General features: G+C 39.7%; 2 protein-coding genes across 7 annotated transcripts in view; one reads left to right on the forward strand and one right to left on the reverse strand.

The window, feature by feature from the left end:
• Nucleotides 1-407: 407 nt before the first annotated feature.
• On the forward strand, nucleotides 408-15,268 carry cdkn2c (cyclin-dependent kinase inhibitor 2C (p18, inhibits CDK4)). Of its 6 annotated transcripts, none has more exons than XM_029707254.1 (3): nucleotides 408-597; nucleotides 12,077-12,203; nucleotides 13,884-15,268. In XM_029707254.1, the coding sequence occupies exons 2-3, from the start codon at nucleotides 12,078-12,080 to the stop codon at nucleotides 14,241-14,243; spliced, it is 486 nt and encodes a 161-aa protein (XP_029563114.1). In that variant the 5' UTR covers nucleotides 408-597; nucleotide 12,077; the 3' UTR covers nucleotides 14,244-15,268. The 6 variants fall into 6 exon arrangements, with proteins under 6 accessions (XP_029563114.1, XP_029563115.1, XP_029563119.1 ...); XM_029707255.1 differs by lacking the exon at nucleotides 408-597 and adding an exon at nucleotides 10,327-10,657; XM_029707259.1 differs by lacking the exon at nucleotides 408-597 and adding an exon at nucleotides 10,690-10,704.
• Nucleotides 15,269-22,778: 7,510 nt separating this feature from the next.
• rnf11b (ring finger protein 11b) overlaps nucleotides 22,779-25,123 on the reverse strand; it is a 34,161-nt gene continuing 31,816 nt past the window's right edge. The window contains exon 3 of the mRNA XM_029707260.1: nucleotides 22,779-24,622. Coding sequence (XP_029563120.1) covers nucleotides 24,451-24,622 — 172 coding nt within the window. The 3' untranslated portion in view covers nucleotides 22,779-24,450. The remainder of the gene's footprint in view (nucleotides 24,623-25,123) is intronic.

Here is a 25,123-nt window from a genome sequence, read left to right on the forward strand (position 1 = left end):
TGGCGCTGCCCATGCTAAAACGGCCTTTTGGCCTCTAGAAGCCTCTTTTATTTTCTATGTATATGGTTCATTTTACCACAATGTTCAGAATGTTGCAGATAGAATGCAACGTATAAAGCACAAAAAGTATCCAAGAGTGCTCTATCTGCAACATTGTAACTTTGCGCCTTCACTGTATGCACAACATTTAACCCTAAACCTCTTAAATGTAAAGTCCTCATACTTGAGGATCCTTTTTTGTTGTTGTTCAATTCAGTCTGGTATGTGAACGGTAGCCCCTATCTGCAAAAGCAGTGTGTCTGCGGAAAGCTGAGTGTCTTGGTTATTGATCTGTGCATAATCTTTGGTGTGACTTACTACCATATATGGGCATACAAATGCACGTACACAGACCTCATTTCAAGATGGCTGCTACCTACATTCCGGTTAGCGCTGTGAAGCGTAAACGAAATAAACACGGAATACGTTGATTCACACCGAAAGCCGGGACTCCACAGATCATGAGGATATCTTATTTGTCTGCCTGTGACCTACCGTTATTGATCAGCAGCCCTGAGAGTGAACATTTTTATTTTACACAACGTTTTCACCAAACAGGTCTGTGTTCGAGCTATAGCTACATGGGGGGTATGAAATGAATGCTTAGGTTGGAACAAATCTAGCCTATTGCCAATGTTATCTGATGATGCATGACCTAATCTTTGTGCATGAAAAATATGATGAAAAAACTTGGATATCCCCTGTATGTCCCCCTACATCACTACAATGTTTGAGAGAGGTTGGTGTTGTAGACATTCGTTTTTATTGTGAACAATAACTTTTAAGGCACATCCAGTGTGCAAAAACAGTACAATTACCACATTCGGACACTTTGGAGATGTTGTAAGGACACTTGAATGTACCCTGGATACCCCATAACACCACTACAGTGTTTGAGTGAGGTTGATATGGTATAAATTGTGTTTTTATACTGAACAAATAGAGTTTAGGGATTACAAACGTGTAATAGCACAATAGCAATTATCTAATTTACAGACACATGCCACTTACTGAAAATGGTGCCTATAGAGAGGGCAGCCGTGCTTCTAGCCCCTAGGCAATTTTACTGTTTTTTTCGAATGTGTTATTTCTTACATTACTAGGCCAGACATTTTTTGGTGTTATTACATACAGCCGGGAAGAACTTTTGGATATAAGAGCAGCGACAACTCACCAGTATTACGACCAGGAATATGACTTTCTCGAATCGGATCCTTTGTTCATACCCCCCAGGGCAATTGAACTGATTCCAGAGGCAGATCCAAAATATTTTGGATTTGCTTACCGCCCCAATAGATCCACAGACGATGCCCTATCCCATCTGGACAAGAGGCATACCTATGTAAGAATGCTGTTCATTGACTACAGCTCAGGATTCAACACCATAGTACCTCCAAGCTCATCATTAAGCTCGAGGCCCAGGGTCTGAACCCCGCCCCGTGCATTTGGGTCCTGGACTTCCTGACGGGCCGCCCCCAGGTGGTGAAGGTAGGAAACAGCACCTCCACTTCGCTGATCCTCAACACTGGTGCCCCACAAGGGTGCGTGCTCAGCCCCCTCCTGTACTCCCTGTTCACCCATTGCTGCATGGCCACGCACACCTCCAGCTCAATCATCAAGTTTGCAGAAGACACAACAGTAGTAGGCTTGATCACCAACAATGATGAGACAGCCTACAGGGAGGAGGTGAGGGCTCTGGGAGTATGGTGCCAGGAAAATAACCTCTCACTCAATGTCAACAAAACAAAGGAGCTGAACGTGGACTTCAGGCAACAGCAAAGGGAGCACCCTCCTATCCACATCAACAGGACCGCAGTGGAGAAAGTGGAAAATTCCTCGGCATACACATCACTGACAAACTGAAATGGTCCACCCACACAGACAGTGTGGTGAAAAAAAGAGCAACAGTGCCTCTTCAACCTCAGGAGGCTGAAGAAATTTGGCTTGGCACCTGAAACCCTCACAAACCTTGACAGATGCACAATTGAGAGTATCCTGTCACTCTGTTGCACCGCCCGCAACCGCAGGGCTCTCCAGAGGGTGGTGCACATCCAGTTCTGACACTTTAGAGAAGTTGAAAGGACACTTGATACCCCATAACACCACCACAATGTTTGAGTGAGGTTGAAATGGTAGAAATTGTGTTTTTATACTGAACAAATAGCATGGTGCGGTCTGCACAACGCATCACCGGGGGCAAACTACCTGCCCTCCCGGACACCTAAAGCACCCGATGTCACAGGAAGGCCAAAAAGATCAAAAGACAACAACCACCAGAGGCACTTCCTGTCCACCCCGCTATCATCCAAAAGGCGAGGTACATCAAAGCTGGGACCGAGAGACTGAAAAACAGCTTCTATCTCAAGGCCATCAGACTGTTAAATAGCCATCACTAGCACATTAGAGGCTGCTGCCTATATAGATAGACTTGAAATCACTGGCCACTATAATAATGGAACACTAGTCACTAAAAATGGTTACATATTTTGCATTACTCATCTCATATGTATATACTGTATTCTATTCTATTCTACTGTGTCTTAGTCTATGCCGCTCTGAGATTGCTCATCCATATATTTATATATTCTTAATTCCATTCCTTTACTTAGATTTGTGTGTATTGTTGTGAAGTTGTTAGATATTACTTGTTAGATATTACTGCACTGTTGGAGCGAGAAACACAAGCATTTCGCTACACCTGCAATAACATCAGCTTAACACGTGTATGTGACCAATAACATTTGATTTTATTTGATTTGGAGAGGTTTAGGGACATTTTGAAACGTCCTGTGACCACACCTGACACCACTTACTAAAACATCTGCCCATTTCTAGTTGTTAGTTCTATCAATCCCATTTTTTTCTTATATTGTTCACATGATCTAATGTGTTTCCAGCTCTGGGCATCAATAATTCACTGATAGGTTGTCAATTAAAGATTACTTTCAAAATATATATATATATTTTTAAAACTGTTACTTTGTGTGTGCTTGATCTTGTGTATTCTGAACTATGTAACTCATACCTTCTGATCATTTCCTCATAATCTCCCAGATATCTTCTTTCCAAATATCCCAAGTTTTGGCATGTCAGAATCATGCAATTACACATGAATAGCAGTTACTTTTGGGTATGTCTATTTAGGCGGAAATCAACATTTTGCCATTACATCTAAGAGGTTAAGAAAAGATGTACTTTTTACTCCCATACATTTTCCCTGACACCCGGAGGCTCAGGCAGGACAGTAATGTGGTCCAATTCACACGTATCAATATAACTCGTCATTCCTACTGCCTCTAATCTGGCAGTCACAAATACTGCGTTTGTAAATAATGTCTGAGTGTTGGAATGTGCCACTGGCTGTCTGTAATTAAAAAAATAATAACATGGTGCCGTCTGGTTTGCTTAATATAAAGAATTTGATGTCGGGTGAATACGGAATAAGTGGGAGACTTCTTGCAATTCAGTCTTCTGTAACCTCCTTCGACATCTATCCAACATATTAACCCAACACGTGATACATTTCTGAAATCCTTGAGATGTTTCCTAATCACACACAAAATAAATGTTGATATCAAATTCACAGGAGGCATGACACACCGTTTTGTGTACAATGAGTCAAAATCCTATTTTCAGTTTGCATTCGGTAGACTGGGACAGCAGGTTAGATAAACTGAGACACCATTCAATTCAGTTGTGTGTGATTAGGAAACATCTGACGATTTCAGAAATCTATCATGTGTTGGGCTAATATGTTGGCTAGATGTCGGATGACAGAAATGCAAAAAGTGTCCCACTTTTTCTGAATTCACTCAAATAACAGTACAAGAAATACATGAACAGGATATAGTACTACAAGAACCCGAGTTCTGCCTAACCTAAGTACAGGGTAATGTAATGTGAACTGGATCTCTTTCCTCTATTGAAAAAGCTTATACTGTGAGTCTGTCCCACTTTAGCTATTCCATACTGTTTTACTTTAGCTAGCTATGGATGGTAAAGTGGGATGACAAAAAAAATAACAGAATTACAAAATTGAAACCTAATATTGGCAACTCTTTTATGTGTTTTGATTGACCAGTTTATAGTATGCACATTTACATCACAATTTGGCACAGTGCATTATTTATGACCGTTTTATAGCCTTAACAGAAAAACAGAAAAAAAGCTGTCACTGAGCTGGGTGAGCTTCCAGCCCTCTATGATGTCACACCAATGAAGGGATGTAATTTTGGTCATGGGGTTTAGAAACAACATGTAAGATTTTTTATGTCAGATCAAGAAATAAACGTGTCAGGATTAAGCTGTCCCAGTTTATATGATGTCCCACTCTTTCTGAATTCACCTGAAGTATGACAATGTTGTACTTTTCCACCACCACATACTTTTAGACTTTTGCTCAAGTAGTATTTTACTGGGTGACTTTCACTTTTACTTCAGTCATTTTCCTATCTTTACTTGAACAATTGAGTACTTTTCCACCACATTAAGTACATTAAGTAGGCTAGGCTATTAATCTTACATAAATGTCTGACAAATAGGGATGCTAACAAAGGCAATTTCCTCCTTTCCTATGCATAGCTGCGGGAAGTAGGCAGTGCTGAAGAATCAAAATGCTAAAATATATATTGCAAAAAAATATTGAAAACATTTTTGGGACACCAAATTAGTGCACTAGGCCTTTATTACTCCTATGTGAGTGGAGAAAAATACTGGTCAGCAGAGCGGAGAAAAATACTCTTGCAAAAATGTTATTGTTCATGATTTATGGTGGGTGATTGGTTGAGCCTTCTAGGGTGTGACATCACACAGATGCGGTGCAGAGCCGTCTGTTTAGCTTGCTTGCCAGCATGAGCAGTAAGTCAATCAATCAATCAAATGTATTTATAAAGCCCTTTTTTACATCAGCCAATGTCAAAAAGTGCTGTACAGAAACCCAGCCTAAAACCCCAAACAGCAAGCATTGTAGATATAGAAGTACCGAACAACTCGGGAAACCGAGCTTCAGCTTAATTAACTGGAGAATAAATGAAAGCCTCACCAGCTAGCTACATATCTATTTTAGTTTCCCTGTCCGATTCATAAAACTAGTTCACTTACTGTTATTTTTACCTTTCCACAAACTGTCTGTTACTTGATATGAGCAAGTTAACCCAAATGTATCAAAGAATATGAAATCACGATTAGTTTGCTAGTAACATTTTAGTAATTTAGCTATCCTTCTAAATGTGGTGGTCAGTGGATAAACTATGAGCTGAACATATTTGTCTGAAAACAAACTTGTTGCCAGTTGTTGTTGCCCGTGGTGGAATCATATCTAACCAGCTAGCTCCTGAAGCCTATGTCTATAGGTTCCCGAGTGGCGCAGTGGCCTAAGGCACAGCATCTACAGTCCCTGGTTTGAATCCAGGCTGTATAACATCCGGCTGTGATTGAGAGTCCTATAGGGCGGCGCACAATTGGCCCAGCGTCATCCGGGTTTGGCCGTGGTAGGCTGTCATTGTAAATAAGAATTTGTTCTTAACTGACTTGCCTAGTTAAATAAAGGTAAAAAAATGGCTGAGGTGACTCAAACCCTGTAGCTAACTAACAAGCCCACCTCGGCATCAATGTTATTGGGGTGTGGGAATATTAGATATGTCTTTTAATTTTAAGATAACTGTCATTGAAGTTGGTGGTTAGCTACTACTGGTTTTAGATCCAAGGTGAGAGAAATTGTCTGCCATTGTTTTGTGTTTTGGTAAGGGCTCGGAGTGATGTCAAGCACATAAGAAGCCTCAACTAATCACCCGACACATAATAATGACTTTGCCTCCGGCTATCCTACGAAAGGAAATTTCACGTACAGTACAGTAGAGTACAGTAGAGTACAGTAGAGTTTAATTCAGTAGAGTACAGTACAGTTTAATATAGTACAGTAGAGTACAGTTTAGTTCAGCAGAGTATATTTTAATCAGAGTAGGGTACAATACAGTACATTATACTGTACTGTACTATACTGTACTAAACGATACTTTTATTTACTTTACAGTACTCTATTGTGCTCTTTTGTTTTGTACTGTAATATACTCTACTTTTCTTTACTGTACTGTAATGTACTGTAGTCTGCTGTGCTCTACTGTACTGTGCTGTGCTGTCCAAACCTGTGAAATATAGATGTCTATGTTTGGGCCAAATAAAGGCCCGCGCCAAATCTAAACCAATTATAGATGTCTGTATTTGGGCCAAATATAGGACCGAGGTAAAGTTGGTTTTATATTCACACATTCGGACATTCAACAGACATTCGCCAAAAGCCATTTAAAAATGTAAAAATCAATAACTAATTCATCGTTTGTCACAGAATCATCAAACTAGATACGATTTATTCAATAAATGCCTAGCATACTTTTACAACCTTTGTTTGGAGGAAATATTCCAGTTTTGATTTTATAGAAATACATAAAATCTATAAAATGCCATTTAAAGCAGAATGAACCAATAACTAATTCACTGTTTGTCACAGAAACATCAAACCAGGTATTATTTATTCTATAAATGTCCAGCATACTTTTACAATCTTTGTTTTGACTAAATATTCCAGTTTTGATTTGATAGAGGGCATGTAGTCCGTCTAGAGGGCTTGTTGTCAAAGTTTTAACAAGTCTGTTATACCCCATTAGAAGGGGCCTGGCATAAACTTCTGCATCTTCAGTCATATTAAATTAGATTACAGGAAAAAACAACGGGATGAAGGGGTCAGGTAGGACTAACAAAGAAGACAGGCGGATGGATCAAGAGGACCAAGACAACCAAGAGGATCAACATGGACATTTCACAGTGGAGATAAGGAAAACCAAGAGTGAAACATAACAAACACTACTGTTCAAAAGTTTGGGGTCACTTAGAAATGTCCTTGTTTTTGAAAGAAAAGCAATTGTTTGGTCGATTAAAATAACATCAAATTGATCAGAAATACAGCATAGACATTGTTAATGTTGTAAATGACTATTGTAGCTGGAAACGGCAGATTTTTTATGGAATATCTACATAGGTGTACAGAGGCCCGTTATCAGCAACCATCACTCCTGTGTTCCAATGGCACGTTGTGTTAGATAATCCAAGTTATCATTTTAAAAGGCTAATTAATCATTGGAAAACCATTTTGCAATTATGTTAGCACAGCTGAAAACTGTTGTTCTGATTAAAGAAGCAATAAAACTGGCCTTCTTTAGACTAGTTGAGTATCTGGAACATCAGTAGTTGTGGGTTCGATTACAGGCTCAAAATGTCCAGAAACAAGTAACTTTCTTCTGAAACTTGTCAGTCTATTCTTGTTCTGAGAAATGAAGGCTATTTCATGTGTGAAACTGCCAAGAATCTGAAGATCCTGTACAACGCTGTGTACTACTCCCTTCACAGAACAGCTCAAACTGGCTCTAACCAGAATAGAAAGAGGAGTGGGAGGCCCCGGTGCACAACTGAGCAAGAGGTCAAGTACATTTGAGTGTCTAGTTTGAGAAACATATTCCTCACAAGTCCTCAACTGGCAGCTTCATTAAATAGTACCCGCAAAACACCAGTCTCAACATCAACAGTGAAGAGGCAACTCCAGGATGCTGGCCTTCTAGGCAGAGTTGCAAAGAAAAAGCCATACCTCTGTCCAGTGTCTGTGTTCTTTTGCCCATCTTAATCTTTTCTTTTAATTGGCCAGTCTGAGATATGGCTTTTTCTTTGCAACTCTGCCTAGAAGGACAGCATCCTGGAGTCGCCTCTTCACTGTTGACGTTGAGACTGGTGTTTTGCGGGTACTATTTAATGAAGCTGCCAGTTGAGGACTTGTGAGGAATATGTTTCACCGACAACGACGAGACAGCCTATAGGGAGGAGGTCAGAGACCTGGCAGTGTGGTGCCAGGACAACAACCTCTCCCTCAATGTGACCAAGACAAAGGAGCTGATCGTGGACTACAGGAAAAGGCGGGCCGAACAGGCCCCCATTTACATCAACGGGGCTGTAGTGGAGCGGGTCGAGAATTTCAAGTTCCTTGGTGTCCACATCACCAACAAACTATCATGGTCCAAACATACCAAGACAGTCGTGAAGAGGGCACAGTCTCTCCCTCAAGAGACTGAAAAGATTTGGCATGGGCCCCCAGATCCTCAAAAGGTTCTACAGCTGCACCATCGAGAGCATCCTGACCGGTTGCATCACCGCCTGTTATGGCAACTGCTCAGCATCTAACCGTAAGGCACTACAGAGGGTAGAGCGAACGGCCCAGTACATCACTGGGGCCAAGCTTCCTGCCATCCAGGACCTATATAATAGGTGGTGTCAGAGGAAAGCCCATAAAATTGTCAGAGACTCCAGTCACCCGAGTTATAGACTGTTTTCTCTGCTACTGCACGGCAAGCGGTACCGGAGCGCCAAGTCTAGGAACAAAAGGCTCCTCAACAGCTTCTACCCCCAAGCCATTAGACACCTGAACAATTCACAATTTACATTGACACCCCCCTTGTACACTGCTGCTACTCACTGTTTATTTGTTACCTATGCATAGTCACTTTGCCCCCACCTATATGTACAGATGACCTCAGCTAGCCTGTACCCCCGCACACCTACTCGGTACCGGTGCCCCTGTATATAGCCTCATTATTGTTATTCTTATTGTGTTACTTTGTATTATTACTTTTTATTTTAGCCTACTTGGTAAATATTTTCTTCTTCTTGAACTGCACTGTTGGTTAAGGGCTTGTAAGTAAGCATTTCACGGTAAAGTCAACACTTGTTGTATTCGGCGCATGTTGGCAAATAAAATTTGATTTGATAATGGGCCTCTGTACACCTATGTAGATATTCCATAAAAAATTCACCGTTTCCAGCTACAATAGTCATTTACAACATTAACAATGTCTACACTGTATTTCTGATCAATTTGATGTTATTTTAATGGACAAAAAAATTGCTTTTCTTTCAAAAACAAGGACATTTCTAAGTGACCCCAAACTTTTGAACGGTTGTGTATGTTATGGTTCACTCTTAGTTTTCCTTATGTCGCCTGTGGAATGTCCATGTTGATCCTCTTGGTTCTATTGATCCATCCACCTGTCTTCTTTGTTAGGAAGGCCTGACCCCTTCATCCCATAGTTTTTTCCTGTAATCAAATGTAATATGACTGAAGATGCAGAAGTTCATGCCAGGCCCCTTCTAATAGGGTATAACAGACTCGTTAGAACTTTGACCTAGACAGACTACATGCCTTCTATCAAATCCAAACTGGAATTTTTAGTCAAAACAAAAGTTGTAAAAGTATGCTAGACATTTATAGAATAAATCATACATAGTTTGATGTTTCTGTGACAAATGGTGAATTAGTTATTCATTTATACCGCTTTAAATGGCATTTTATAGATTTGATGTATTTCTTTAAAATCAAAACTGGAATTTTTTCTAGAAACAAAGGTTGTAAAAGTATGCTAGACATTTATAGAATAAATATCACCTACCTTGATGTTTCTGTGACAAACCGCAAACTAGTTATTGATTTATACTGCTTTAAGTGGCATTTTTTAGATTTTATGTATTTCTATCAAGTCAAAGTTGGAATTTCTACTCAAAACAAAGATTGTAAAAGTATGCTAGACATTTATAGAATAAATCATCTCTAGTTTGATGATTCTGTGACAAACGGTGAATTAGTTATTGATTTTTACATGTTTAAATGGATTTTGACGAATGTCTGTTGAATGTCTGTTGAATGTCTGTTGAATGTCTGTTGAATGTCTGTTGAATGTCTGTTGAATGTCTGTTGTATGTCTGTTGAATGTCCGAATGTGTGAATATAAAACCAACTTTACCTTGGTAAATATAGGCCGGTCCGAACCGGACCAAAGATTAAGCAAACATAGAAATCTATGAATGTTGAAATCAAGGCGGGTTCGGACCGCGCCAATAAAATAAATTTAAAAAGACGGGCGGTCTGGATAGGACCAAAGAAATGCATCCAAAAGACGTCTGCGTTGGTCCGTGCTTAGTGTGATAGGCCCTACAGCTGCCCCCCATCGTAACGCAAAATGTACAGTTGTTTTTTTATTGTCAATTGAGCCTTTTAACAATGTAGGTTAAAAGCTATAGCTTTAAAATATGTTCAAATTATCAATCTAATGGAATATAAATCATTGCATCCTAGCTCTGCCTATGAATATTTTCCATCCCTAATTTTACCAAAGGGGTGTTGAAATTATAAACACTGGGCTTTCAATACATCATCTAGGCATACAGACCTCATAGCAAAACAATCATGCTTATGATATAGGTTATCGTTGTTGTCTTTGCCAGAGAGCGCTACCGAGACTAACCAGAGAGCAATATTAACTGTTCTAGAACAACACTCCGTGGCATTCTTCGGTTATGAAAATGTGATCTTGCAACCGGGAAAGAAGCCCAGGCTATCGTCAGAACTGCAGCCTTTTTTTGTCCCGCCCTCCTCTTGCTCTCATCGACTGTTATGTGGGCGTATGGCTCTGTATTTCAAAAATAAGTGATGTCAAAACCAGCGTTTTTTCCCATCTAAATATTGACTACCAACCAATCAAATGAGTGAACTCATTCAACAAATGATGCTGAGGTGTTGTATCTAGTAAGTAGGGGTTTGTTATATGAAGGCTAGGCTATAAATCGAAAATCGTGTAAGCTTTTCTGTTTAATATTCCTACACGACTAGGCTACACCTACCCGGCATATGCCTATTGCAGGCTGAACTTGAAACGCTACTAAGTCCCGTAAACTCCGTGGTGTGGTTGATTTTATTTTATGTACCCACCTTTACAAAAGTTTAGTAGCCTAACTATTTGAATTGTAACAGATGGTCGCCTATACTGCTACATTGTGCTAAGTGGAAGAAGAGAACGTTGCTTATCAAATGACGAAACTGTTCCCGCGCACTGTCTGAACAAACGCTTTACTATTAATGAACCAAAAGAAGAACGATATCCAGACCAAGTATCATCATTTGAAAATGGGCGGGAAGTTTACATAAAAGTCTGAACAAGCATCTCTCCAAATGTCATTGGATAACCTAACGTTGTCAGAATATTTTTTCTTCTCTTTCTCAGCCGGGACTGGAGAGAGAGCAAGTCCGCAATCAGACGCTACAAAGTTGCAAGCCCTTATCGAAACGGCAGCCATGGATACAGTTACAGGACATAGGCAACGCTTTTGAGAGCAGCAGACCAGCATTTTGGGGAGTTGCAGAGGAGTTGCACCTGTAGGCTAACCTATATTGTCAGTCCCAGAGTGAAGTAGACTATCGAACGGAGTAGGCTGTCTATGTAACAGAATAGTTTAATATGGGTTTTTACTCTAGGTCGAATTGGACATTGAATGTGAATTGTAGCCTAATGCGTTGTAACTGTTTGATGATATCATTTCATGGACATAACCCCCCCCCCCCCCCCCCGCCGCATTTAGAATACATTACCAGGCTATAGGTTAAAATCTAATGAGGGTAGGCTATGCTACCTGCAGAGTTGGGTAAAATCATCTGGAATAACACCGGTCTAGCCTATACATAAACATGGGGAATATCCATGAACTCTATTTTAGAATCTCAAATGTTACCGACTGCACGTGAACGGGGTTCAATAATAAATATGAACGTCAACTCTGCAGCTGGACGATTGGTTTTACATTTTTCAACTTCGTGCATCTTGGTCCACTACTGGAAATCCCAAACACCAATCCAACGTGATGAAAATATATATTTTTAAGGAAGGTGATGATGACCATGAATTTGAGTTAGAAATGGCGTGACATCCCTGTTGTTTTCCGTGCCGAAGCGAGTTGTTACAGTGGGATGGCATTAAAAAGGGAGGCGGACCCTGGCAGTGTAGCCTACCAATTTCTTTTAGAGGGCTACAGACTATTTACTACACTTTAGCAGTGCCTTGTGTCACAACCAAGACTTACCACCAAAATCAAGCACATACAGAGGAGGCCTATCAAGGTTTTTAACCTGTATTATATAACCTTATTCTCTTTATTGTTTTCGTCCACCAAGAATGACTGGAGAGGCAAACAGACTGAGCAGTGCATCTGCGAGAGGAGACTTGGCAAAAGTTGAGATGTTATTACAGAACGGAGCAGATGTTAATGCAAACAATGTATTCGGCAGGACACCGTTACAGGTTGGTAAAGCATTTTATATGAAGCCTAAATCTATAAATTCATTATTCAGTCTATTCAGAAGTTATATGATCGATTTCAACTCAAACTACAACATCTTAGCATATTTGTGCATTGACATAATGTAAAATAGACTAAACGTGTGCTTTGGTGACAAAGTGGTAAAGGTAGGCTATACAATTTCTGTAACTTGGACTTACTTGAAAAAATCCGAGTGATTTTCAAGGCCTTATAAAGCATAGACTACTATGTTGGATGTCATATTGTTATTGTATGATTTATGGAATTAGAGGGCTTTAAAGTGACTTATAGGCCTTAATTTAGTAGCACTATCTGAACCACTAAAAAACCCAGTGTAGATTCATGATTTATATATGATTTACCAGAGACGTGAAATACAGAATACAACACTCTAAATGCAATGTAATGTTGTTGTTTTACACATTCTGTAGGCTAAAGGTTTAGCAGCGTTATATTTCTGAATGAAGATGGGTTCACTATGAAAACTCATTGAACAATGTGATTATGTTTTGGTATTTTTAAGAATAATGTGTGCCTTCGATCATTGATCAGTAGTGATAAAGAAGATAATATAGAAACATCAAGACCCTGCATGACCCCATGCACCACTTTGGGCCCGCATGCACACTCAAATAGGCCTATGAAAACTTTTATAGTTTTCAACAAGAATATTTCTCGAATTATAGACCTATTGTTAAAATGATCTGTTTTTTCATCTCATACTTAAATTATGGTGGTTGAGAACTTATACGGTACTGCTTTGCTTGTATTGTTACCTCCTTGACCGATACCTTTGAATAACTTCCTTGAACCACATGGGAGTCCCAAAATGCTATGTTTGCTATAGGAATGTAACTACAGTTTATTGTTTTGTCAAATTACACAATCAAACTAATATGAAAAACGAAGAAATTGCAGATTGTGAAAGACTTGGTTGATTTGGACAGCCTGTTCATATGACCATGCTGCATAGATTTTCAGATAGGCTAATCTCTTACCATGTCATAGGCCAAAGGGCACAGATGAAAATGCTAAAAGTGGTTCAAGTATGGTTCATTGACTGAACCATAACACACGTTTTTGAGAGATTTAGGACAAGTTGCTTTAGCCTGTTGAATGTATAATAACAATTTACAAATTGGCATACTTTATTCAAAGCGCTCAAAGCTTGACCTTATTTAAAAAACGACCATCTAAGTAGGCCTACGACACAAAACTGTGTAATACAAAAAACTGTCACAAAACTGTAATAAGCTATTCGTATCGCTCCTCTCTTCCAAATGAAAAATATATAGGCCTATCATGAAACTTAGTTATATACTGATGATCAACTAAGGCTCTATGATTTAATTAAGTGTACGGCTGTTTATCCGACAGTAATTGGTCTACAGCATTTAGGTCTGAAGAAGAATAAGAAAGGTTAAGATAATAAATTATATCCCAGGACTGATAAATATTTTTGTGGGTTCGATTTATTTTTGAACATTCCTTTTGAAAACATAGGTGTAAATCTAGACCTGTGTCTCTGCAACATATCCCTAAATGATTTCTATTTTCTATTAAAACCGTAGCTTTTACTTCCTATAGGGTACATTTTGTCTTTATATTCTTACTTGTGTGTAATTATCCTGCTCTATCCCTCTTCTCATTATATTTTACAGGTGATGAAACTTGGTAACCCAGCCATCGCGGAGGCGCTGCTGAGGGCGAACGCAAATCCAAACGTGCGCGACCATGTCAGGGGTCTCACTATCACTCATGATGCTGCAAGGGATGGATATGTGGACACCCTACGCGTCCTGATAGATCATGGCGCAGACGTCAACCTCTTGGACAAGGACGGCAATCTTCCATTGCATCTAGCCGCAAGAGAAGGCTATCTTGATGTGGTTCAGCTCCTTGTTGGTTGTACGAAGGACGCCGCAAGGCACAACTCCGGAGGCCATACACCTTATGATTTGGCGACTATGAACAATAGAGTATCCATTGCGCAATACATTCAGGCGCACATGAATTTATGAATATACATGGGACAATCCTTACTGGGATAAAGAGGTGGAGAGAGTAGCAAACATGTAATCTACCTCTCCTTTGTTACAATGTGTTTGGATGTTTTCAGACATGATAGCCTCAATTTCAACCATAAAGGCTATCATGAACTCAGGTCGAGTTACGTTTCCTTGTAACCTGATAAGAACACATTCCATATAGGTTTTGACTCCAGTTTGCTCCATTGCGAAACAAATGTGACAAGATTATATGCCACTGGAACTATAACAATAATTTTAATCCATTTAAAACTTTTAGGCCCACAACAATACCCTAACAACTCAACATCTCGAACGGCAACATGATGTCACGTTTTGGGATGTTGCCTATAGTGGTACAAGCCTAACGGCTGGTTTAAAGTGAAGAGGAAATTGTCTTTCAAATTCAATTAAATCCCAATAATATAAAAACTGAATTTGAGATGTGTTTAGTAGGCTATAACGACCATTTCAAATGAAATGAGGAACAACGTTGTATCGTTTAACTTCTGTAGGCTGTAACAATTTAAAAAGATGACCCTCTTAATCCATTGTACTCTTGTGCACCATAGCAAATGTCTTATTTTGTCCCATTTGTCATGGTTAATTCAACGTATGATATGTTGACTAAAAAGCTGTAGCCTATACCTTTCTTCTCCTTTTCCATGCAGACCATTGGTAATAAATGATCAATCTAATGGTAGCCTGACTGATGTGGCGATTCTCTTCGATTTTATTTGCACTTTGTAAATAGGGAAACAAGTACATTTTGTAATGAACTGTGAAAGCATGCGTTTGCTAATATTGACGTTTTATTTTGTACCAAAGACAGCAACTGACTACAGGTCTGCATTGTTTAACCTGTTTGTTTAATTTTCTGATTGGCGTGTCAGGTCAAAATTTGGTTGAAATAGAATGTAAACGGCCGTCATTTTTCTGTATTGTCTTCTATTTGAATATTGCTAATCAATGCACTGTTGTCATTTGTGAGACGAATAAATTCAGTTGTCTACTGATTATTCGATTGTTTTGTCGTTTTTTTTAGCATTTGACCTTTTTATCTAGATCCCCATGCTTTCATGATAGCCTAGGCTCCTCAGCACTACAGTTGTGATCAATGCACCTACATGAATAATTGTGCATTACACTATACCCTTTCCTTTACTGTCATTAGAGGAAAATATAGGCTATTGAAAGTAGGCCTATATATTGGAATTAAATATCTGAGCTGGAGCGCAAATAGCCTACATAGTGTTCAAAATGAAAAATGCTGCAAAATATTGTTAGTCATATCCAAACATGGCCTATATGACATCCCCGTTACTTCTGAATTGAGTGTCTTGTAATATCAGTGTGATTACGAAATCACATAATGTTAGTTTTGATGTGACTATAGAGTTGCTTTATTTTATGGGGCTATTCAAGCCATCGAATGTCTGTCTATAGGCCACCCTAATTTCACATTCAAACAGCATCTCGGCATGCCTCACTTACAATTACAGTAATACTTATAAGATACTTCAGAAGCGATTATGGCACATGTTAGACAACATTATTTGATATATAACCAACACTAATAATATCTGCATGAAATAATAGGCCACTCACCACTTAGATAGGCGATTATTATATAATTCGTATATATATTGTTATTCCTTTGCAAATTGACAGTGCAATGAACATTAAAACACGAACTTCAAACAATCACACGCTTGTGCAGGCCACATGGAGAAAAGCAAAACCATAGCCTGCAACCGTTAGGTGAGTAGGAGGAACATGTCCTTTTTTTGTCCGACAGTCATATTTTCGAATTTTGGCGCTTTGAATGGCAGTGTTATTTTTCTTTCAAAAGCGAGAAAACGTCAATATTTATTAGAAGAAAACACACTGCATAAATATCAGTGTAGTCAAACTGTGAATGGCTATGTAATAGCTAATATAACTATTTGTTTGGCTTCTTCCTGGTTGTGTGCATCTCATCGTGTTGTCGCTTAAATAAGTTTGATAATTATTGCAAGCAAAGTGAAGAGACTGCTTTAATAAATCGGGATACAGTCACTAAGACACAAGTAGTCAGGTAGGTATCCGATTGAACGTAATTATCAGTTAATCTTCACGGTTGTCCTGAAGCGCAGCCGATTCAGATGTAGGCTAGATTTGATATGGTTTGAAATGACAAATGTAGGAATCCTGTCCATTAAAGGATGTCAGAACGTGTATAATGGTTATGGATTTTAAATAGGCTGTTTTTCAGATACTCCTGGATTTCTGGCAATTCTGAATTGTCAAACAGTTTTCCACAACTTGAGCGCGCAGGAGGGGGGAGGGGGGAGGGGGGAGGGGGGGGCGTGTATGTCGCATGATGTATATTGAAATATGATACAGTATTACTGTTGAGAACTTCTGGTGCGCATTGGAAGGAAGTTACATCTAAAAGTGATGACCCTAAACATGGTTTCGATAGAAAATACATTGATAACCCTGATTGAGATTCCACATGGGCTGATTAATAATAAATCAATCCAGGTTCATTTTCCCCATATCTTTAGACATCCTCACTATGATTCATTGCTCTTATCAATACCTTATTTTGACCATTCTCTCACTCACCCTCATACCAGTGTCACCCCTTATGTCTCCTTCCTTTATAGCTGTTTCATTGCCTCTGCAACTGAGTCTGTTGATTCTATCCAAACACAAAGCAGTGGAACAATCATTTTATTTAATTTTATTTAATTAACCTTTATTTAACCAGTAATAGGCCCATTGAGACACATAGAGTCTCTTTACAAGGGAGACATTTAGTTCCAGTAAGATGTGGGCTGTCTAGTCATTATCCAGGGTTCAAGGTGACGAAAGTCAACAAACATTTCAACTGGCACTGAATGTTTTTCACAATCAGCTAGATCCCAGCGAGAGAGAGAGAGAGGGGTGGTGGGGGGAGAACGAGAGTGAGAAAAAAAGAAAGAACAAGAGAGAGAGAAAGAGAGAGAGAGCGACAATGTACGAACTCATCCTCTGTTACTGTCTGATTTCCTAACAGGATTGTCTCACTAAGTTGCCCTGTGGCCCACTGCATTAAGAGTTGATCAACATCTACACACCCCTAACACTGTTGGTGCAACTCCTGGTCTCTTTACACCCAGGGGAGAAGGGGACTAAAAACTTTTTGGACATGAAAATAGTGTCCAGAGAGCCTTTGACCTGTGTCATCCCCAACTCTTGGAACATGACCTCTATCTACACTGGAATTTGAATGTGTTACCTTTCTCATAGATATGGCAAAGAGATATTTCCCTTTTGTTCTCGAGAGATGATTCAGAAAAAAAGTGCTTGCAGCCAAAGAACGCCTAACCACAACAGGGTTAGGGAGATATATATATATATACTTCCTATTTCTTTCAGCAGTGTATTCTGGTTAGGGAGAGTGACAAGAGGGCCTTCATCAAAGGCAGCTTCCTCCCAAAGGCTTTCTCAGTGTGGCGCATGGCTGCAGGGAGGTTCGGTAAGCAGATTGTGTAGAAAATGTAAATCCTCACGTACACAGATGTATTATCGTTTTTCTACTTGAATACTACTTTAGGATTACTACTTGGCTCTGTCTACGTATAAAAGTGTGCTACAATTCTGAGTTGGACACTGCACCGAATAGGTCAATGTCTTATGTAAAGCAATTGTGAATGTTGTTTTACTATTCATTTTTTTTTATATACTCTGTTGTAAATATTGGTTGTGTTTTGACAATGGAGGCAAGTTTATAATTAATATCATGTCCCTCTACTGGACATATTTTCAATTACAAGTTCACAATGTGCAACTGTTTGTTGGTTGGTTAATTCCGGAAATGTAAGGGTAACATTTTGTAGAAACAACACACATTGCTTGTGATTGAAGGGTTTGCAAACCAGAGTACATTTGTTAGCTAAAACCAAGCAGTTTCTATTCTAAGACACCACAAAATAAATCACACACAAACATGTCCCATAGCATAGTTTATATTTATTATTTGCCTGTAGTACATATCATATGCATATGTATACTTTACAAAGAAAATTCTCACAGGCACCCATACAAACACACATACTGTACAAACACTCCTTACATACAGTACCAGTCAAATGTTTGGACACACCTACTCATTCATTGGGCTCCTGAGTGGCACAGTGATCTAAGAACCTACATCTCAGTACAAGAGGAATCACTAGAGTCTCTGGTTCAAATCCAGGCTATCACATCCAGCTGTGATTGTGAGTCCCATAGGGCGGCACACAATTGGCCCAGCGCTGTCTGGGGTTGGCCGTCATTGTAAATAAGAATTTGTTCTTAACTGAGTTGCCTAGTTAACTAAAAAATCAAGGGTTTTTCTTTATTTGTATTATTTTCTATATTGTAGAATAATAGTGAAGACATCAAAACTATGAAATAACACATGAAATCATGTAGTAACCAAGAAAGTTTCAACAAATCAAAATCTACTTTATATTTGAGATTCTTCAAAGTATTTACACACCCCTAACACTGTTGGTGCAACTCCTGGTCTCTTTACACCCAGGGGAGAATGGGACTAAAATGACAGCTTTGCACACTCTTGGCATTCTCTTCACCAGCTTCACCTGGAATGCTTTTCCAACAGTCTTGAAGGAGTTCCCACATATGCTGAGCACTTGTTGGCTGATTTACCTTCACTCTGCAGTCCAACTCATCCCAAACCATCTCAATTGGGTTGAGGTTGGGTGATTGCGGAGGCCAGGTCATCTGATGCAGCACTCCATCACTCTCATTCTTGGTCAAATAGCCATTACACAGCCTGGAGGTGTGTTGGGTCATTGTCCTGTTGAAAAACAAATGATAGTCCCACTAATCACAAGCCAGATGGGATGGAGTATTGCTGCAGAATGCTGTGGTAGCCATGCTGGTTAAGTGTGCTTTGAATTATAAATAAATCACAGACAGTGTCACCAGTTAAACAACCCCACACCATCACACCATCTCCTTAACGCTTCACGGTGGGAACCTCAAGTGAGATCCTCCGTTCACCTACTCTGCGTCTCACAAAGACACGGCGGTTGGAACCAAAAATCAAAACTTTGGACTCATCAGACCAAAGGACAGATTTACACCGGTCTAATGGCCATTGCTCAAGTTTCTTGGCCCAAGCAAGTCTCTTCTTATTTGTATACTTTAGTAGTGGTTTCTTTGCAGCAATTTGACCATGAAGGCCTGATTCACGCAGTCTCCTCTGAACAGTTGATATTGAGATTCGTGTTACTTGAATACTGTGAAGCATTTTCTTATCGGCAGACTCAACAGCCTTGGTTTCTCAAATGATTGCCTCGCCTGGTTCACCAACTACTTCTCAGACAGAGTTCAGTGTGTCAAATCGGAGGGCCTGTTGTCCGGACCTCCGGCAGTCTCTATGGGGGTGCCACAGGGTTCAATTCTCGGGTCGACTCTCTTCTCTGTACGCATCAATGATGTCGCTCTTGCTGCTGGTGATTCTCTGATCCACCTCTACCCAGACAACACCATTTTGTATACTTCTGGCCCTTCACTGTGTTAACTAACCTCCAGACGAGCTTCAATGCCATACAACTCTCCTTCCATGGCCTCCAACTGCTCTTAAATGCAAGTAAATGTCACACCCTGACCTGAGAGAGCCTTTTTATGTCTCTATTTAGGTTTGGTCAGGGTGTGATTTGGGTGGGCATTCTATGTCCTTTTTTCTATGTTTTTGTATTTCTTTGTTTTGGCCTGGTATGGCTCTCAATCAGGGACAGCTGTACATCGTTGTCGCTGATTGGGAGCCATACTTAGGCAGCCTGTTTTCCTTTGGGGTTTTGTGGGTAGTTGTTTCTGTTGTGTGGTTTGCACCTGACAGAACTGTTGGCGTTCGTTTGTTTCTTATGTTCAAGTGTTTTGTATTATTAAAACTTCAATATGAACACTCACCACGCTGCATCTTGGTCCCCTCTTTCAGATGATCGTTACAGTAAAACTAAATGCATGCTCTTCAACCGATCGCTGCCCGCACCTGCCAACCTGTCCAGCATCACTACTCTGGACGGTTCTGACTTAGAATATGTGGACAATTACAAATACCTAGGTGTCTGGTTAGACTGTAAACTCTCCTTCCAGACTCACATTAAGCATCTCCAATCCAAAATTAAATCTAGAATCGGCTTCCTATTTCTCAACAAAGCATCCTTCACTCATGCTGCCAAACATACCCTCATAAACTGACTATCCTACTGATCCTTGACTTCGGCGATGTCATTTATAAAATAGCCTCCAACACTCTACTCAGCAAATTGGCTGCAGTCTATCACAGTGCCATCTGTTTTGTCACCAAAGCCCCATATACTACCCACCACTGCGACCTGTATGCTCTCGTTGGCTGCCCTCACTTCATATTCGTCGCCAAACCCACTGGCTCCAGGTCATCTATAAGTCTTTGCTTGGTAAAGCCCCGCCTTATCTCAGCTCACTGGTCACCATAGCAGCACCCACCCGTAGCACGCGATCCAGCAGGTATATTTCACTGGTCACCCCCAAAGCCTATTCCTCCTTTGGCCGCCTTTCCTTCCAGTTCTCTGCTGCCAATGACTGGAACGAATTGCAAAAATCCCTGAAGCTGGAGACTCATATCTCCCTTACTAACTTTAAGCATCAGCTGTCAGAGCAGCTCACAGCACCTGTACATAGCCCATCTGTAAATAGCCCATCCAACTACCTCATCCCCATGTTATTTTTTTGTTGTTGCTCCTTTGCACCCCAGTATCTCTACTTGCACATTCATCTTCTGCACATCTATCACTCCAGTGTTTAATTGCTAAATTGTAATTACTTCGCCACTACAGCCTATTTATTGCCTTACCTCATTTGCACACACTGTATATATATATATATTTTCCTATTGTGTTATTGACTGTACGTTTGTTTTTCCATGTGTAACTCTGTGTTGTTGTTTGTGTCGCAGTGATTTGCTTTATCTTGGCCAGGTTGCAGTTGTAAATTAGAATTTGTTCTCAACTGGCCTACCTGGTTAAATAAAGGTGAAATAAAAAAAATGTAAAAAAATATTTAACTATAATTAACTTATCCTCTGCAGCAGAGGTAACTCTGGATCTTCCTTTCCTGTGGCGGTCCTCATGAGAGCCAGTTTCATCATAGCGCTTGATGGTTTTTGCGACTACACTTGAATAAACGTTCAAAGTTCTTGAAATTTTCCGGATTGACTGACCTTCATGTCTTAAAGTAATGATGGACTGTCGTTTCTCTTTGCTTATTTGAGCTGTTCTTGCCATAATATGGACTTGGTCTTTTACCCAATAGGGCTATCTTCTGTATACCACCCCTACCTTGTCACAACACAACTGGTTGGCTCAAACGCATTAAGGAAAGAAAGAAATTCCCCAAATTAATTTAACAAGGCACACCTGTTAATTGAAATGCATTCCAGGTGATTACCTCATGAAGCTGGTTGAGAGAATGCCAAGTGTGCAAACTGTCATCAAGGCAAAGGGTGGCTACTTTGAAGAATCTCAAATCTAAAATATATTTTGATTTGTTAAATACTTTTTTGGTTACATGATTCCATATGTGTTATTTCATAGTTTTGATCTCTTCACTATTTTTGAGTAGGTGTTCTAAAACTTTGACTGGTATTGTATATCTTCTAGTCTTGCAGTGCATTCCTGTAATTTATGCTGTTGGGGGCTGTGGATAATTTGAAGTACACAATCTCATTGTTGCTTCATCTTTCAGTATTCCCACCATCTCTAGTGTCCTTAAAACTTATCGGCAACGACCAGGCCATTCCTAAGCCATGTCTGGGATCCATGTTCCCTCCCCTCATCTCTTTGAGATAATGTGGGTCCCATGACAGACTGGGAGCTAATCAACCTCCATCTCATAAGACCTAAGGGAATGGAACTCCACATTGAATGGAGATGAAAATAAAACTAAAAGATTTAAGGAGAAATACACACTATCTTCTGGTGATTTTTTTTCATTAGCCCACTGTTGATACGGTCCCAAAATGTTTTGCATATCAGCTGTCAAGTTTTCAAAACATAGGATTTTCAAGAAGCAAAGTGTCACCTGCCACATCATCACAATTATGCGTTTCATAACAAATAAATGCATTTTGCATCATCATAATGATGTGGCAAGTGACACTTTGCTTCTTGAAAGTCCAATATCTTGAAAACCTTTTGGGACTATATCAACAGTGGACTAATGATCACTCAAGGCATGTCTTCTACCGCCACTGAGAAAATCAAAGATCTGTAAATCTGTATTATTCCGAATGTGACTAGCCCTCCGAATACCAAAGAGAGCTGGTGGTGGTGAATTCAATGTCTGGGATGAGGAGAAAAGAGTGATAACAAGTTACTAAATTACTTCCTTTGTAAAATAGATAATATACCGCTCTTCACATCCAAAAACTTCGAACTAACAAAATAGATCAACACTTTCATAGTAATTTATGGAAAATTTGCATATTTTTCCCAACTATGAGAGAACGGGTTTTCAATTAACAAAGTACATCTTTTATTAAATGTCGCAAAATGATCACTTAACATGAAAGATACCTTGCCCCCATTTAAAATAACTTTTAAATAAACATTTACATTTAATTGGAGCCAAAATACAACATAACATGACCAAAACCACACCCATTATTTATTAACTATTGGTTACAGCGAACTGTGCTGATTGAATAGTTGTTAAAAGGTCCCAGCATGTTATCATAATACATCAGGGATTTTTTCTAAGTATGAAAATCAGGAAAGTCTTGGAAAAACAACATTATTTACAAGTAGGATGAGGAAACACACGTGCTCAGACAGATGCAGACGAACACAACAATCTAAGGGTTTGGGGCGATTAGCTCACTCATTTCCAAACCCCTTGCACAACAACGTGATGATTCATATGTTGAACTAATAAATAAACACTAGGGCATGTGACTTAATTCATTGAAATGAACTCAATGACTTGTGTGTATGCATTATGAACGAGGGTCCTGTGTTTTGGTTAATCATGTCACATGACCTGGATTTCAACCATTATTTAAAGCTTTTTCATCAAACTTTTTATGTCAGATGTACCAGCTCCATCCTTAGACAATTGCTTTCATTTTTAATCTAATTCAAATGTCTGGAAAAGGCTAAAAATAAAAGGTTCAAATCCAGGTCATGTAACATGATTAACCGAAACACAAGGGCCTAATTATGATAAATCATATAGTCTTGGTAATATGACTAAGACACTTGTTCTGAATGGGGTGAATTGAAGGTTGAATATCTCTGGTATGAAACGTGATGTGCAGTCTAGAAAGACTGTGCTAAACAAGAGTACTTTGATCGAAAACACCTTTTGACCAACCCCTAGCAGACCCACAAACCTCTGCTTCCAATATGATCCGTTTTTGACTGATCATTAGTCTAAGAAACTCACCAATTAAGGATACAGTGTCAACTTCAGGAAAACAAACCTTACCATTGTGTTGAAACAATCATGTTGCGGATACTGAATATGAAAAAATTAAGTGTTTCTATTCAAATATTTTGTAAGCATATGCTGAACTCATCCACTGAGGCTAGAAAATAAGTGGAAGTTCTTCTGATTTGTGTACATGTGCATTAATAGTTTGCTCCTCTATTAGTAAAACGAATCCAATGAGCCCTTAAGATGACTGGTAGAACAGAGGTTCTGACTTGAACACAATGTTAAGGAGAGAAAAGCCAGTGAATCACCTCCTTGCAAGAGATCTTTGCATATATCTGTATTTCTAGAGTTTTAACGCGTTTCTTCCCTTCCCCTCCCTTCTAGAGTGTCCGTTTACGACAACAGTGTGGTAGTGAGAGAGAGGAGAATTCTGGCTGTGGACAGAGGGTGATATATGACAGTAAGAGACAGTCTTGATCACCAGTATCCACAGTCCTGCCCCAGCCTGGGCTTTCCTGTCCAGCAGGCCAGAATGTAGAGGCACCCTCTCTGTGTTAGCCATCCATCACCTCCACGGCACCCTTCAACACCACCACACAGCCCCCAACTGCTCCCAGAGGCTGTGACCCTCCCCGTTGTTGGAGGTGCTGTCTGTGGGTCATGGGGATGCTGGAGGGGGCCACATAGGTGGAATGCGAGAGTAAGTCAGAACAGTGTGTAGGGGTGGTAGCGGAGGTGCTGTTGTGTCTCAGTTGGTCTCGTAGGAGGAGAGCAGTGCAGCATCCACTGGCTCCATGCAGGAGGGGCAGGTGAAGGAGCGCATCAGCCAGTCATCTATACAGTCCATGTGGTAGATGTGCATGCAGGGCAGGAACCGGATGGGGTCTCCATACACAAAGTCCATCATGCAAATCACACACCTGCACAGACGGGGAGACAACGTTTGTATCATGTGGGATTTAGAAAGAAGTTGTATCTACCTACCTATCTTATGCAGTATTTTCATTTATTACACATTGACATTCAGCACCAGTAAGTGATCGGGCAATTCCACAGTAACAGAATTACGTTAACAGTTTTTTCACTTTAAAATGTATGCCAAACAAAAAACTTTAATTTCAAAGTTTAACAAACCATACAACTACTTTGAACAATTTCCGCAGAATATTTTACAAAAACACATTTTGTGGAAGAAATGTACAGATGCCAACTTTGGTAACAGAATCATGGTAAAATCTCCCTCAGGTTTATAAGCGACCATGTTTTTACAAAAACTCTTAAATATCTGCCCCGAATTAAGATCCAAATATGTCTGCAGAAAGAATGGGGTGTCAGCTATGACAAGACACCTTGAGTTAGAAAAAATATATTTTGGGCTTTGAACTACATTAAGTGAAGTGGATTAACACCCGGTAACGTAA

This window comes from Salmo trutta, chromosome 22, assembly GCF_901001165.1.
Source record: "Salmo trutta chromosome 22, fSalTru1.1, whole genome shotgun sequence".
Taxonomy (NCBI): Eukaryota; Metazoa; Chordata; class Actinopteri; order Salmoniformes; family Salmonidae; genus Salmo; species Salmo trutta.

What these genes read in the sequence shown, in the direction of transcription:
- cdkn2c (XM_029707254.1), top strand. Translation starts at nt 12,078, where the DNA reads ATGACTGGAGAGGCAAACAGACTGAGCAGTGCATCTGCGAGAGGAGAC. An exon ending in TCGGCAGGACACCGTTACAG is followed by an intron (nt 12,204 to 13,883) that starts GTTGGTAAAGCA and finishes TATATTTTACAG; the next exon opens with GTGATGAAACTTGGTAACCC.